Source organism: Ahaetulla prasina, chromosome 6 (assembly GCF_028640845.1).
Source record: "Ahaetulla prasina isolate Xishuangbanna chromosome 6, ASM2864084v1, whole genome shotgun sequence".
Lineage (NCBI taxonomy): Eukaryota > Metazoa > Chordata > Lepidosauria > Squamata > Colubridae > Ahaetulla > Ahaetulla prasina.
In genome coordinates this window covers 7106006-7120794 of record NC_080544.1, presented here as the reverse complement: position 1 = coordinate 7120794, position 14789 = coordinate 7106006, and the positions used below count along the sequence as shown (strand labels likewise).

Below are 14789 nucleotides of genomic sequence, written 5' to 3'. Positions count from 1 at the left end.
TGATGTGGCAATGTGATGCCAACATTGCCAACACTCAAGGGGTCCTTGAGTGGCTCAGACTGCTAAGACAGTCTGTTATTAACAGCAGCTGCTTGCAATTACTGCAGGTTCAAGTCCCACCAGGCCCAAGGTTGACTCAGCCTTCCATCCTTTATAAGGTAAGTAAAATGAGGACCCAGATTGTTGGGGGCAATAAGTTGACTTTGTATATAATATACAAATGGATGAAGACTATTGCTTAACACATTGTAAGCCGCCCTGAGTCTTCGGAGAAGGGCGGGATATAAATGCAAATTAAAAAACAAAAAACACGACTCTCATTTTCATTCCTGACTAGACTGCCTTGTAACTGTGCCTGGAATCTAAAGCTTCATGGTCCATATACTCTTAGGGAGAATGGGAGGAAGCAATTTGATTAGGTAGCAAAAACACTCCATACCTCAATTAAAAATAGTTTTCAAAGCAAGACTGGTCAACCCATATTACACTCACTGCACTCCAGGACTGGCTGAATTTGGGCAATGTGATGCCAACATTGATGTGGCAATGTGATGCCAACATTGCCAACACTCAAGAGATCCTTGAGTGGCTCAGACTGCTAAGCCAGTCTGTTATTAACAGCAGCTGCTTGCAATTACTGCAGGTTCAAGTCCCACCAGGCCCAAGGTTGACTCAGCCTTCCATCCTTTATAAGGTAGGTAAAATGAGGACCCAGATTGTTGGGGGCAATAAGTTGACTTCGTATATAATATACAAATGGATGAAGACTATTGCTAACATATTGTAAGCTGCCCTGAGTCTTCGGAGATGGGCGGGATATAAATGCAAATAATAAAAAAATAAAATAAAAAAAAACATTGATACTGGTCTGTTTTGAGGTTGTTTTTCAGGGTGAAGACTTGATACGAGCATTTTGTCTCCTAACTCTCATCCGTATAAAACTAAGCTAAAAAATTACCAGGCTACTCCTAACATGTCGTCTAGGGAAATTGTCAGTCACCCAGGTCATGGTTGCCTTTCTAAAAGGCAACTAGACTTTTTTTTTTTTCTTCGAAAACATTTCGCTTTTCTTCTGAAATTTTTTGGTGAGAAGCAAAACATTTTCAAAGAAAAAAATCTAAGAAAATCCAGTTCCCTTTTGGACTTTTGGGTCCAAAAGCAACTTTGGGTTCTACTATGTCCCTTCCGTTGATATCACAATGTCACTGGATGAGTTCCAGCATCTCCTTCAGAAGGATGATCAGTAGTTCCAACCCCACAAATGTTCCCCAGTCCTGTAAACTGAAAGAACAGCAACACCTGTCAGTTTACCAAGCCAAATTAGGCCCTAATGAGGAAGTAAGGCGGTTGTTAAAAGATCCAACTGCATCAGCACCATTCCTGGACCTTCAGTAGCTCTTGTTTAAGCCCAAGAATGGGGGAGGGGAAAGAGGTCATTATCTCACCTTTCTCCATATACTTTTTACTTTCTGGATTATCTCGTTTGTTTGTAAGGCTGCAACATAGAATGCATTTTTCATTGATTATACGTAAGCCACTTGGGGAGCTTTCGTTTGAAGGGCAGGATAAAAATGCTATAAATAAATTAGATTTATTTGGTTGGGTGATATGGGGTCATTCACGTCATTCTACCACAATTTTCTCCGGGGCTCCCTGATCCAATGCAACTGGCTGAAGAGAAATGGAAAAGACGTTGACTGTTTAGTGAGACATAAACATTACAGCAAGTCACAACCTTAATGCAAATTAGTTCCTCAATGGCCCATATTTAATTACATGAAGAACAAGATGCTTAATTGCAACATGACCAAGCAAGGAAGCAGTGCCTCCAGGATTAAGGCTGAGAAATCACTATTAAAAGTGGTTCTCTTCCAGGCAAAAAGGAAAAAGGAAATGAAACAGCCTGAACATCCAGTAAAAGATTGAAAGCAATCATTGGCCCAGTTGTGCCATTCACTTTCAACTGGAATAACATCTCGTAGCTTCCAAAACCACGGCTCTGATGAGCTAGGGGTGCTCAACCCCTTACCTGGTGTAGGTACTCCTTGACCTGCAACCACCTTTGAGCCCAAAATTTCTGTTGCTAAGTGAGATAGTTACTACATCGGGCCACCCCAATGAAGCTATCGAAGTGCTGTCCCGGTGTTTGGAAGCCGTACGGGTCTGGATGGGGAGAAACAGGCTCAAGCTCAATCCCTCCAAGACGGAGTGGCTGTGGATGCCGGCATCCCGGTACAGTCAGCTGAGTCCACGGCTGACTGTTGGGAGCGAGTCATTGGCCCCGATGGAGAGGGTGCGCAACTTGGGCGTTCTCCTGGATGAACGGCTGTCTTTTGAAGACCACCTGACGGCCGTCTCCAGGAGAGCTCTCCACCAGGTTCGCCTGGTGCGCCAGCTGCGCCCCTTTCTAGACCGGGATGCCTTGTGCACAGTCACTCACGCCCTCGTGACGTCTCGTCTGGATTACTGCAATGCTCTCTACATGGGGCTCCCCTTGAGGGGCATCCGGAGGCTTCAGTTAGTCCAGAATGCGGCTGCGCGGGTGATAGAGGGGGCCCCTCGTGGCTCCCGCGTGGCACCTATCCTGCGCAGACTGCACTGGCTACCTGTGGCCTTCGGGGTGCGCTTCAAGGTTTTGGTAAACGTCTTCAAAGCGCTCCATGGCATAGGGCCGGGCTATTCTGGGACCGCCTACTGCTGCGAATACCTCCCACCGACCCGTGCGCTCTCACAGAGAGGGACTCCTCAGGGTGCCGTCGGTAGCGACAGTGTCGTCTGGCGGCGCCCAGGAAGGGCCTTCTCTGTGGGGCTCCGCCCTCTGGAACAAACTCCCCCCGGGACTCCGTCAACTTCCGGACCTCCGAACCTTTCGTCGCGAGCTTAAAACGCATTTATTCATCTGCGCTGGACTGGGTTAGTTTTTTAAATTTATGGGTTTTAATTGGGTTTTTATTATTTATTCTAAATTTTTAATTTCGCCCAATTGAATAAGTTTTTTAATTGTATTTTAATTGTGTTTATATTGTAATATTATTGTGTATTTTATTTGGCTGTGAACCGCCCTGAGTCCTTCGGGAGAAGGGCGGTATAGAAATTTAAATAATAAATAATAAATAAATAAATAAGTGAGTTTTTGCCCCATTTTACAACCATTCTTGCCACAGCTATTGAGTGAATTGCTGCAGTTGTTAAGTTAGTGACCCAGATGTTCAGTGAATCTAGCTTCCCCGATGACTTTTGCTTGTTGGAAGGTCACAAAAAGTCATCAGAACAAGTCAGTTGCCAAGTGTCCAAATTTTGATCACACGGCCATGGGGATGCTGCAACAGTTGTAAGTGTGAAAAAACAGTCATAATCACTTTTTTTTCGGTGTAACTTCTAACAATCGTTGAACAAATAGTTGTATGTCGAGGACTACCTGTATTTAGCCAGAGTCTTGACTTTCATTGCTTCTCCAGAGCCTTGCAAAACCTGAACACTTCTCAGGTCACCCATAGCAACATCCATCCTCTGCCAGGTTCCACTTCTTTCTTTCTTTTTTTTTACTCGTTCTTTACCTACAGGAATTCAAATGGTTCCTCTCGCTCTACCGCTCCGGTTTACTGTTTTCTTATTTGCTCTCTTATGGGCATCTTGACCTGCTTCTAGACCCCAGAGATCATCAGTGTTATATAATAAGAATGGAGGAGGCAAATGTTTTCTTGCCTATTTTGCTGGCCTAAATATGGGAATGGAAGCAGAGGCTTGGCTGGAGGGATGAAAGCAGGCCACACTTATTCCTCACTCCCAAAATGGGTAAAAACTGCATCACTGTTCAGAAATTTCAGCCGCTTGGCTTCAGCCAAATTTGGGAATGGGAATGGATGGAAGGCATCTTGCCCCCCAAAGGCCTCCTAGCATTATTTTGGAGGGAGAAAAAAATAATGCCATTTAACTTCATCTATTTTCTCATCAATTTTAGCAGAACGTTATCTTGGCATGGCAGATGGGACGTCGGGTATGGCCTGTGGCCCAGGGACTGCCTCTGTTCCGTGCTAGGCAAACAAGCTTGATGAAAAAGGATCAGCCTATTTTATTTTATCCACCCTGAAAATATTCTATTAATACTTTTTGCAGAAAGCAGTGACTCTCAAAGGGAGCAACGGAAAGTCCTGTGACTTCAGCACAGGTATCTTGAAGTAAAAAGCTACAACAGCAGACAAACATTTCAGAAATAGTTTAATAGCCTGCCCTTCTCTCCTAAAGTGATGCCAGAAACAAATTCATCGCCTCTTTTCCAGTTATGAAATCAATTCTGGACTAAAGTCGCAGCCATGACAGCTACTATTCTAAATCCACGTCAAGGTTTAGCAGTGTGAGATGCTTTACAAAGCAAGGTATTATCTGCATCCAAGTCAAGAATCTACTCCTTCTGTTAGCAGGCAGAGAATGAGAGATTCAAGAGAAGAGGAAGGAAAGACGGTTGCAGAGCAAGCACTGGGCAGCAGGCAAGGCTCTCCACTAATCCACCGCCTTCCTTACTAGAACAGCAGCAGATCGCAGTTCGTCAGCCTTGCTTCTGCTAACCTCAAGCTAGGGAGAGCACAGAACAAAGGCAGATTACAACGGCCACTCCGGTAATGAAGCAAACGCTCACTTCTCTTTTCAGTCTCTCTGTCAACATCAAGAATCTTGGCTCCCAAAGAAGCATACTAAGAAATGTAAGCTGCCCCACTCTAAACCAGTTTTATTTCACAGAGAAGAGGGCCAACGCACGTTAAAGGAAAAAACCATAAGCGTACATTAAAACACGTGACTCAAGAGAGTACTGAAATAGTAAAAAATGCTGGTATTTAAAGGAAGCAGTAATGATCAAGGCCGACGCGTATTTGCTAGAGGAAACACTGCACCACAGCTTTTCTTACAAGCAACCTGAATTTGTAAAGAAAGAGATGCGAGATCTCACTGGCACTTTGCAGCTGGCGTTACTGTGGCTCCAGTGCTTTCTGAGCCGAGTGTTTAGTCATAGCCTTGACTCACATTGCTGCTCTGAAGCACCAGAGAAACTGAACACCTCTTAGGTCACCCGGAGCTATATCTGATCCTACACCCTCTGCCAGATTCCTTTTTCCAGCAGAGGCTCTTTATATACAGAGACCGAAAGGGTTCCTCTCTTGGTGGTTTCTGACTTTATATATTTTCCTGCTTTGCTCTTCTATTCAATATGCAATACTCAGGGCTCCACCCTTCATGGTTCCCAAAAATGCTGAAATGAATTAATCCACCATCCTTAGCACAAGCATGATCATGTATCACTGATGTTATTTAGACCAGAGGTCTCCAACCTTGGCAACTTTAAGGCCAGAATTCCCCAGCCAGCAAAGCTGATGTCCTCCAGACTTAAAGTTGCCAAGGTTGGAGACCCCTGATTTAGACAGTCAAGCCTGAAATCACCTAGAATAACTAACCGCCTATTACTTTCTTGGCTAGTGATAATGGCTCATGTTTATTGCAGCTCAATAGTCATCTGGGCCCTTAAATCCCTATTCCATGATTTAGATATCATGACAACTGACAGATTTTGTTTCTGGTAATTTTCACACCCTTATCACAATCTGCACCATCGCTCTGTGTGCGTATTGTAGTTTATTTTGCCATCTCCACACAGCGGTGATTCACCAGGAACAGATTTGTATGGCAATCTTGTTGCACACAACATATGGTCAAAGCAAAGCCCAACTTCAGACACATTTTCCCACACAACAGAGCAACCAATAATCTGAGCCCAACAGGAGGGAAATGACAGCAGAACCAACAGCAACAGGAATTCATGCTGAATATGCAGTTTTCCTTACAGAAGTGCAGTAGCAAGACCTGACCCATGGTTTTCCTGGAAGAGAGAAAAAGTGATCTTCCCCTTCCATCTTTTATGGTATACTTGTAATCAGGAATCCACTTAGATGCTATTGTCATTTTATACAGGTAACAGCAACAGAGTTGGAAGGGACCTTGGAGGTCATCTAGTCCAACCCCCTCACTCCATGGTATTTTCTGCCTTATAACTGCTCCTAAGCTCTCTGGATAGCTTTGAGATGTCATGTATTACAGCTGTCTTATTCCAAATAATAATAATAATAATAATGGCAATATCTGCTATTATCACCAAAAAAACACAATTCTTCGTGATTCCTGGCACCACTAATATTTGTACTGATCTTGCCAGAATACCTGCCCCCATTCAATACTGAATGCTACGGCCAATTTGTAGACGCTGAGACCTTGTTATCTGACTGTTCCATCTTACAATAAGTCAATAATAAATCTCCATTCTTCACAGACCACAGACCCTTTAGCCCAGGGGTCTCCAACCGTGGTCCCTTTAAGACTTGTGGACTTCAACTCCCAGAGTCCCTCAGCCAGTAAAGCAGGGGTCTCCAACCTTGGTCCCTTTAAGACTTGTGGACTTCAACTCCCAGAGTCCCTCAGCTAGCAAAGCAGAGGTCTCCAACCTTGGTCCCTTTAAGACTTGTGGAGTTCAACTCCCAGAGTCCCTCAGCCAGCAAAGCAGGGGTCTCCAACCTTGGTCCCTTTAAGACTTGTGGACTTCAACTCCCAGAGTCCCTCAGCCAGCAAAGCAGGGGTCTCCAACCTTGGTCCCTTTAAGACTTGTGGACTTCAACACCCAGAGTCCCTCAGCCAGCAAAGCAGGGGGCTCCAACTTTGGTCCCTTTAAGACTTGTGGACTTCAACTCCCAGAATCCCTCAGCCAGCAAAGCAGGGGGCTCCAACCTTGGTCCCTTTAAGACTTGTGGACTTCAACTCCCAGAGTTCCTCAGCCAGCAAAGCAGGGTCTCCAACCTTGGTCCCTTTAAGACTTTAAGCTTTGCTGGCTGAGGAACTCTGGGAGTTGAAGTCCACAAGTCTTAAAGGGACCAAGGTTGGAGACCCCTGCTTTAGCCCAATGGTTTTACTTTTGCAAATAAATAAATAAATAAATAAATAAATCCACACCTCATTTCTCTTGCACCATAATCTATGACCAAATATATCAATTTTTTTTCCTTTGAAATTATTCTCCCAAAGCTGCATCAATTTGTCAGGAATCTGAATAAAATTATGTACTCTTTTTAATGAAGTTTGGTGCACTATTTTTTGTAACCCGTTATCCTTTCTCCCACCTGATAAACCTCTCTGACTAGGGTATGTCAGAGAAACCAAAACTGCAGCACAGTATTACCTGCCCTAATTATTACTTTATAGTTCTTTTATAGTTCTTCCAGAATGCATTGAAAAACCAAAAACCAGCAACGCTTACAAGGGATAAGTGTAACACTTACACTTTTTACAAGTGGGAAATTCTAATTTCCACTGAGACATTAATGTAATTGTTAGGACAAGTGATGTCTTTCTTATATGACCGGGTTACTTACGGGACCGCCTACTGCCACCGTTTGCCTCCCACTGCCCCGTGTGCTCTCACAGAGAGGGACTCCTCAGGGTACCGTCAGCCAAGCAATGTCAGCTGGCGGCCCCTAGGGGAAGGGCCTTCTCTGTGGGGGCTCCCACCCTCTGGAACGAACTTCCCCCAGGACTTCGTCAACTTCCTGACCTTCGGACCTTCCGCCGCAAGCTGAAGACGTATCTATTTTTCCGCGCAGGACTGGCATAGAATTTTTAGAACTTTTATTATTGGGTTTTAATTTTAATTGGGTTTTATCATTTTAAATGTATTTTAAATTGGGGCCATATTTAATAAGTTTTTTAATTATTGATTTTATTTGTATTGTATTTACTTATTGTTGTTTTATTTGGCTGTGAACCGCCGAGTCCTTCGGGAGAAGGGCGGTATAAAAATTAAATAATAATTGTTGTTGTTGTTGTTGTTGTTGTTGTTGTTGTTGTTGTTATTATTATTATTATTATTATTATTATTATTATTATTATTATTATTATTATTATTATAATATAGGACTGCCAGGGACCTTCAGGGACAAAAAGACACAAATGTGGTAAATAAAAATAATCACAAACTATATTTTGTTAGTAGGAAACGGAGGGAAGAGTTTTCTCTACCAACTCTGCACCTGTTTAGGACTTTGATTTTCTGCCATCTGCAACGGTTGAAAAAGCATTTGTGGGACCTTAGTCTCTCCTCCCCAGTCCGAGAAGCAGACACCCCTTCCTCAAACTCATGGCAAACATATGTTACGAACAAGGAGTTTCCTGGTTGGGAGCTCTTAAGTCAGAGCAAAAGAAAGCCACTGTTGTTGCCTAACAGGCTGAGGCTGTTAGTGTTGAAGTTGCTAAAAAGGAAGGGGGAGGAAATCAAGAGGACGCTGAACTGAAAAGGCAATTAAAGAAGCCATGGAGGAATTACAAGAAGAAACAATAACATTGATATTGCAACAAAGACAACTCTTTAATTCAAGTACTGCATGCCATCAACTAGATGCACTGAAACCTGAAAACAGGTAATATGGTTGGAAAATGAGTAAAGAAATATCACATTGATTAGGATTAAATCAATACCCTGGCTTCACTGAAAATATCATTATACATACTGGTTAATTACGCAGAATAAGTAAACATTTGCTAGCGAAGCCACTGAATAAGTAAACGCTTGTACTTGAATTGGATTATTACACATTTCATGCCACTGCAAGCTACTCAAAATGGTATAAGAGCATGGCGGCGTGCTATTATGGGCTTCTTCAAGTATGAACAGAGGTCTTGGATGCATCATTTTAAGCATCATATGAGTACCATTTCACCACATATATTCAAGTCATGTTGTGTGTTAGTAATCTATAGCTAAGTCCATGCAAAGAATAACATCCCTGAAAAAAACCACATTACTTTATTATTGACTCTTTTTGTTCTTCCTAAATTCCACAGCAGATTTTTTCACACGTCAAATTCCCGGACCAGAAAAGTGCATCACTATACTAAATAATAGTCACAAAATCAAGCTCCAAACTGCAACACTAAAAACAAAAACATTATTACTTCTAATACCCTTAGCTTAAGGGCTAGACGATTCCTCTAACAATCCCTTCTCTTTCTGACTCCAACATTCTTCTAGGCTGCAAAATGTGGAATAAAATACATCTTGGAGAAGCCCGATGCAATCTTTTGGGTCAATTCTCCGGGAGAATTCTCTGGGAGTTGAAGTCCACAGGTCTTAAAGCTGCCAGGTTTGGAGATCCCTGATTGAAGCAAAGTTATTTAAAACTAAGCCCCTGTGAGTTTAAAAGGAATCAGTCCAAATACAGAGTCATAGTGCATTCTGAACGTATACCACCAACTCCCTAATAGTTTGAGTGAGTTATTAGGTAGGTGGTTAATCCAATCCATTAAGCATCAGTTCACCATGTTCCAGACTTTAGTATCTAGTAAGAAATGAATCCATTCTAACTATGAGCTTGGAGGCAGCGTAATCAAAGCCGGAAGAAACACTGATTCCATGAAGATCAATGATGACATTTGCCGCACTGTATCAATTAAGGGTCTTGCAATAAATTCTCCAACATTATCCTGTAATTTGATTAAAACCAATGCTCGGATACTTACCTCTTGCTGACAGCTTCTTGGTATTGATGATCTTTGCAGCAAATTCTTGAGATGAGGTTTTTTTCACGCATCTCCGTACCACTGAGAAAGCACCCCTAGAAGAAACACGGAAAGGCTGATCCCATGAAACTGAATCAAGGACGAAGGATTAAATCCGTCAAGAACAACTCAATTGCTCAATTGGTTATGGAACTAAAAACTGAAAAATTATTAGAATAGGAGAAGGAGCTTCCAAGAAATCAGATGGTCTGGAAAGCAGCCAGCATGGGTAAAAAAAGTGACAAGTTTTGAGGTTTGTTAACTTAATTTACTCTTGGATTCCAGCCTGACCTCCCACTATCACTTTGGACACCGAAATCAGGATTGCAGCTGAAATGTAGTTTGTGGCTCAATGGATTATACAAACTAAAATAATGTGGTTATTTCACGGTTCAATGTGTTCTGTGACTATTGCTAATTTGATTAACCATGAGCACAGCCCCACATGAGCTCACTGTAATCCATTACTCATTTTCTTGAGTATACGTTGGGATAGCTCAGCACCAAGCCTTCCAACGGACACTCCTATTCCAGTTTTCCAGCGCCCATCTGCCGAAGTGAAATACTGTTACTCTAAGGGGAACAGCCTCGATATGTATTTCAGAGTGGCCTTTTATAACACAGTCAATCCAAATTTAGCAAGGGAAGCCCCAGTTGTAAGACTGGGCCACAAGCCACCACAAAGCAGCCTCCTCAAAACTAGTCGTAGTGTGGACGAAGTAGTTTGGAAGCCTCATTTCTCTGAGAGGACAAACCGGATCCCCATCTTATCTGGTGCCCAGAAAGCAGGGACAGCACCCTTAAATAGGGGCCAAGCAAAAAAGCAAGGAAAATGCCACTCCCACCAACCTTCTCCTTGGGGGGAGTTGGTTTGCAGTTTGGTGTGGATGGCAGAAGATATCCTCTGCCTCCAGTTTGGGGGGTGGGGGGTGGAGAGAATCTCAAACATTGTATGGTAACGTTAGAATCTGTTAGAATTGCTATCGCAGACCAGTTTTAAAGTCAGCAGTGGACTTGGCAACATGTTGAAAGGCAAAGGATTCCAAACGATTTCTGCTCAAGACTTGGCCATTTGCTTGGGAACCATGGGCATTGAAATACTGAAATCTAAGGCAGGGGTCTCCAACCTTGGCCACTTTAAGCCGGGCGGACTTCAACTCCCAGAATGTCCCAGCCAGCTTTGCTTTGCTTTGCTGGCTAGGGAATTCTGGGAGTTATCCGCCAGGCTTAAAGTGGCCAAGGTTGAGATCTGATCTAAGGCAGGGGTCCTCTAAGCCTGGTGGACTTCAACTCCCAGAATGCCCCAGCCAGATTTGCTTTGCTTTGCTAGCTAGGGAATTCTGGGAGTTGAAATCCACCAGGCTTAAAGTGGCCAAGGTTGGAGATCCCTGATCTAAGGCAGGGGTCTCCAACATTGGCAACTCTAAGCCTGGTGGACTTCAACTCCCAGAATGCCCCAGCCAGATTTGCTTTGCTTTGCTTTGCTAGCTAGGGAATTCTGGGAGTTGAAGTCCACCAGGCTTAAAGTGGCCAAGGTTGGAGACCCTTGGTCTAAGGCAGGGGTCTCCAACGTTGGCAACTCTAAGCCTGGTGGACTTCAACTCCCAGAATGCCCCAGCCAGCTTTGCTTTGCTGGCTAGGGAATTCTGGGCCTAAAGTGGCCAAGGATTAGAGACTCTTGATCTAAGGCAGGGGTCTCCAACCTTGGCAACTCTAAGCCTGGTGGACTTCAACTCCCAGAATGCCCCAGCCAGATTTGCTTTGCTTTGCTAGCTAGGGAATTCTGGGAGTTGAAGTCCACCAGGCTTAAAGTGGCCAAGGTTGGAGACCCCTGATCTAAGGGGACTCTTTCTAGATCGAGACCCAGCTGCTGCAACCTTGCCAATTCCAGCCCCGCTAGAGCCGTTGTCCCCACCACTTCCCACCCACTTCCATCCCTGCCCAGAAGTTCCAAAGGACTCCCCCGAGGTCCAAGCCCGAGCGGGAGGGGTACGTAGAGCCTGGTGCAAACAGAAGCTGCGCCCCCACCCCCGGGGGGGCATCCCTAAGGGTCTCTCTCCCTGCCCAGCCGCAGCTCCTTCCCCTCCAGCGGGCACCTAGGAGCCAAAAGCCCGGCGGAAAGGCAGGAGGAGCTGCAGGGCGAAGCCAACCGAGAGCCGGGCTCGATGGAGGAGAAACGGTCCTTGCCGTAATGCAGAAGGGAGCCCGGGGAGGGCGGGGGGAAAAAGGCTGGAAGTTGGACAGGTGAGCTTGGCCTTCCCAGCGGGAGCGCCCAGATTGGCTCCCCGGCCACGAGGTGCCCAGAACGGCCGCCGGTGCCGCAGCTCCTTGGCCCGGGTTCCGCGCAGCTTCTTGCCGCCCCCGTCGGCCGCAGAAGTTGCAGCTGGCTCCAGCAAGTGAGGAGCGGGCAGCGGCGGCTGCAGCCCGGGGAGAGTTGCGGAAAGCCCGCAGTGGCCGGGGGGCTGCCAAGCCCGAGGCGAGGCGACCCATCCGGGGAGGCCGCGGCCAGGGCGACCCGCGGCAGGGACCGGGCGGCTGGGCGGGCGACGTACTTGCCGAGCTCCTCGTAGAGCTGGTATTCGTCGGTGAAGCGGGTGCAGGTTGCCGGGGTGGCCATGTTCGGACTGCGGGAGGCGGCGAGGCTCGGCCGGCACGTCGGCTGGCTCAGGAGCAGCAGCAGCGCCGCCGCCTCAGGAGGCACATCGGACTGGGCGAGGCTCCGGCGGCGCTGGCGAAGGCAGACCGGCGCGCTCCTCCTTCCCGCCTCCGGCCGCTGCGGCTCCGGCTCTTCCTCCTCCTCCTCCTCTGCTGCTGCTGCTGCCGCCGGCGCGCCTCCCCGCCCGCTCCACTGCGCACAGTCCCGACCCCGACACGACAAGGAGGCGGCGTCTGAAGGCAGCCCGGGCCGGCCGCCAGCACCGCGAGATCTCCGCCGCCCAGCAGCCACCGAAGCCGCCTCCCCGGGGCCCCAAGGAAGCGGCGCGGGTGGCGGGCGGAGCGGCGGCGGCGCCTGCGTGACGGGCCGGCCGAGGCGGCTTTCCTGCCTCCCCGTCGGGCCGAGGGCGCCGCTTGCTTGGCCGGACGCGGCGCCGAGCCCGCAACAGTAGCAGCAGCAGCGCCTGCCCGGCCGGGCCGAAGGGGGAAGCGGGGCTCGGCTCGCCCTTTAGGCCCTGGGGCTCCGGAAGGCTCCGACGGAGGGAGGAGCGGGAGGCTTTCCAGCAGGTGCGGCCCAGGCCTGTCGAGGCGGGGCGGCGGGCGAGGGAACCGGCTGAGCCCCGCTTTAGCAGGCGGCCGGAATTGCGAGGCCGGGCCCGGCATTGGCGAGGAGCAGCGGCTGCGCCGGGCTCCGAGGGGAAGGAAGCGGAAGGGCGCGGAGGGCTGGGCTGCCTTCGGCTTTTGCCTTCGCTTGTGGGCGTCTGGCCGAAACGGCCGCGGCTTCCTCTCGCTCGCTCTCCCCGCGGGGCTCCGGAGACAGGAGGCCGGGGGTCGTAGGGGGGCTTTGCGGCCGTGCAGCTGCTGCTGAGGAGGAGACACAAAACAGGGCCAAGGAAGCGGAGCCCATCCCCGCTGATGGTTTTCCCCGGGTTTTCCTAGCCTTTCCGGGGCTCTTAAAATCCCACGGGCGAGGTTTTATTTTTATTTTTATTTTATTTTTTATTTTGTCATAATATCATACATAAGCATAAGCATGAAGCGACAGTAGGACAGGAACGGTAGGCAGGCTTGTGCTCTTATGCACGCCCCTTACAGACCTCTTAGGAATGGGGTGAGGTCAATAAATTTTAGTCTGTTTTTAACTTGTATTTATTGTATTTTTTTAATTGGCTGTGAACCGCCCTGAGTCCTTCGGGAGAAGGGCGGTATACAAATGCAATTATAAATAAATAAAATAAAATAAAATAAATAAATAGTAGCTAGTCTTTGGTTAAAGCTTTTGGGATTTTGGGAAGAGACCACAAAGTCAGGTAGTGTATTCCAAGCATGGAATAGCAACTCTGTTACAGAAGTCTTATTTTCTACAATCAAGATTGAAGCGGTTAACATTAAGTTTAAATCTATTGTTTGCTCTTGTATTGTTGCGATTGAAGCTGAAGTAGTCTTCGACAGGAAGGACATTGCAATAGATGATTCTATGAGTTAAACTCAGGTCCTGTCAGAGGCGGCGTAGTTCTAAGTTTTCTAAGCCCAGGATTTCAAGTCTGGTGGCATAAGGTATTTTGTTGTATTCAGAGGAGTGGAGAACTCTTCTTGTAAAATATTTTGTACCGAACCCCTGGCTGCAAACTAATCCGCCAGATTTTAGCTTGGCCCGTTAGGCAAGGTAAGAGGAGGTAGTAATGGGAGAGGAGCTGCAACCTTGCTCTGTTAATGTATCCTTGCCTTTAGCAGCAATAACAAAGAAGCCCTTTGACGTCTTTGCTAGTGGCCTGCAGGCTACAAACTTCCCTTTTCCCCCCCTCGGGGAAAGAATTCCGAAGTGCTAGAGTGCTAGAGTGATTTTTCCTGCCAATTACGGTCTGCGTTGTGGGTTGTTTAAGGCAGAGGTCTCCAACCTTAGCAACTTTAAGCCTGGAGGGCTTCAACTCCCAGAGTCGAAGTCCACCAGGGAGTCGAAGTCCACCAGGCTTAAAGTTGCCAAGGTTGGAGACCTCTGGTTTAAGGAGCTGTGAGAAACAGATGGGTCTGAAAATGAAAGGCTTTTATGGATTGAGTTGTGAGACAGGAAAGGGAAGTACAAACATGGACTTCTGCACTTCCAATTGCTGACAGGTGGGCCACTAATATTCTGACCTGATGTCTGCGATCTCTCCGAGGGCCCAAAGATTATCTTCATTCTTCATAGGCCGCTGTTGTGGATTAACTAAATTCTTCCGGGTTCTGATTTTAAGGTGAGTATCCTGAACTACGGAAGCCTTTGATCTTCTTCTGAAATACATAATAATAAAATAATGAGCGCTAAAGGCTCAAAGGTAAGGCGGTTTAAAAAGAAGACCATCTTTTTGTGGTCTTCAATTCCCTTCCTGTTAAGAGTTCCTTAATAAGGTTTGCTCTTCCTAATATCAATAAAGATGTTTTTTCCAGAAGATATGTGAAGAGCTGTAATTAGTGATTTAACTATGTTTTCTTTTTGGCTGTGTTTTAGTTTATATGTTTAATCTTGGGTGACTATAATTGGTTTTGTTATATTGCAGTTGTATTGT

The 14789-nt window shown here is 46.6% G+C and overlaps 1 protein-coding gene across 17 annotated transcripts in view; it reads right to left on the bottom strand.

Annotated features, from left to right (window-relative positions):
* CAMK2G (calcium/calmodulin dependent protein kinase II gamma) overlaps positions 1-12724 on the bottom strand; it is a 226731-nt gene extending 214007 nt beyond the window's left edge. For 6 of the 17 annotated variants that reach the window (XM_058188369.1, XM_058188374.1, XM_058188371.1 and 3 more), the window contains exons 1-2: positions 12141-12516; positions 9550-9644 (exon numbers count right to left, since the gene is read on the bottom strand). In XM_058188369.1, coding sequence (XP_058044352.1) covers positions 9550-9644; positions 12141-12205 — 160 coding nt within the window. In that variant the 5' untranslated portion in view covers positions 12206-12516. Of the gene's footprint in view, positions 1-9549; positions 9645-12140 lie in introns of all 17 variants that reach the window. The other 11 variants (XM_058188363.1, XM_058188362.1, XM_058188366.1 and 8 more) reach the window with 11 other exon arrangements.
* Between the last annotated feature and the right edge of the window lie 2065 nt (positions 12725-14789).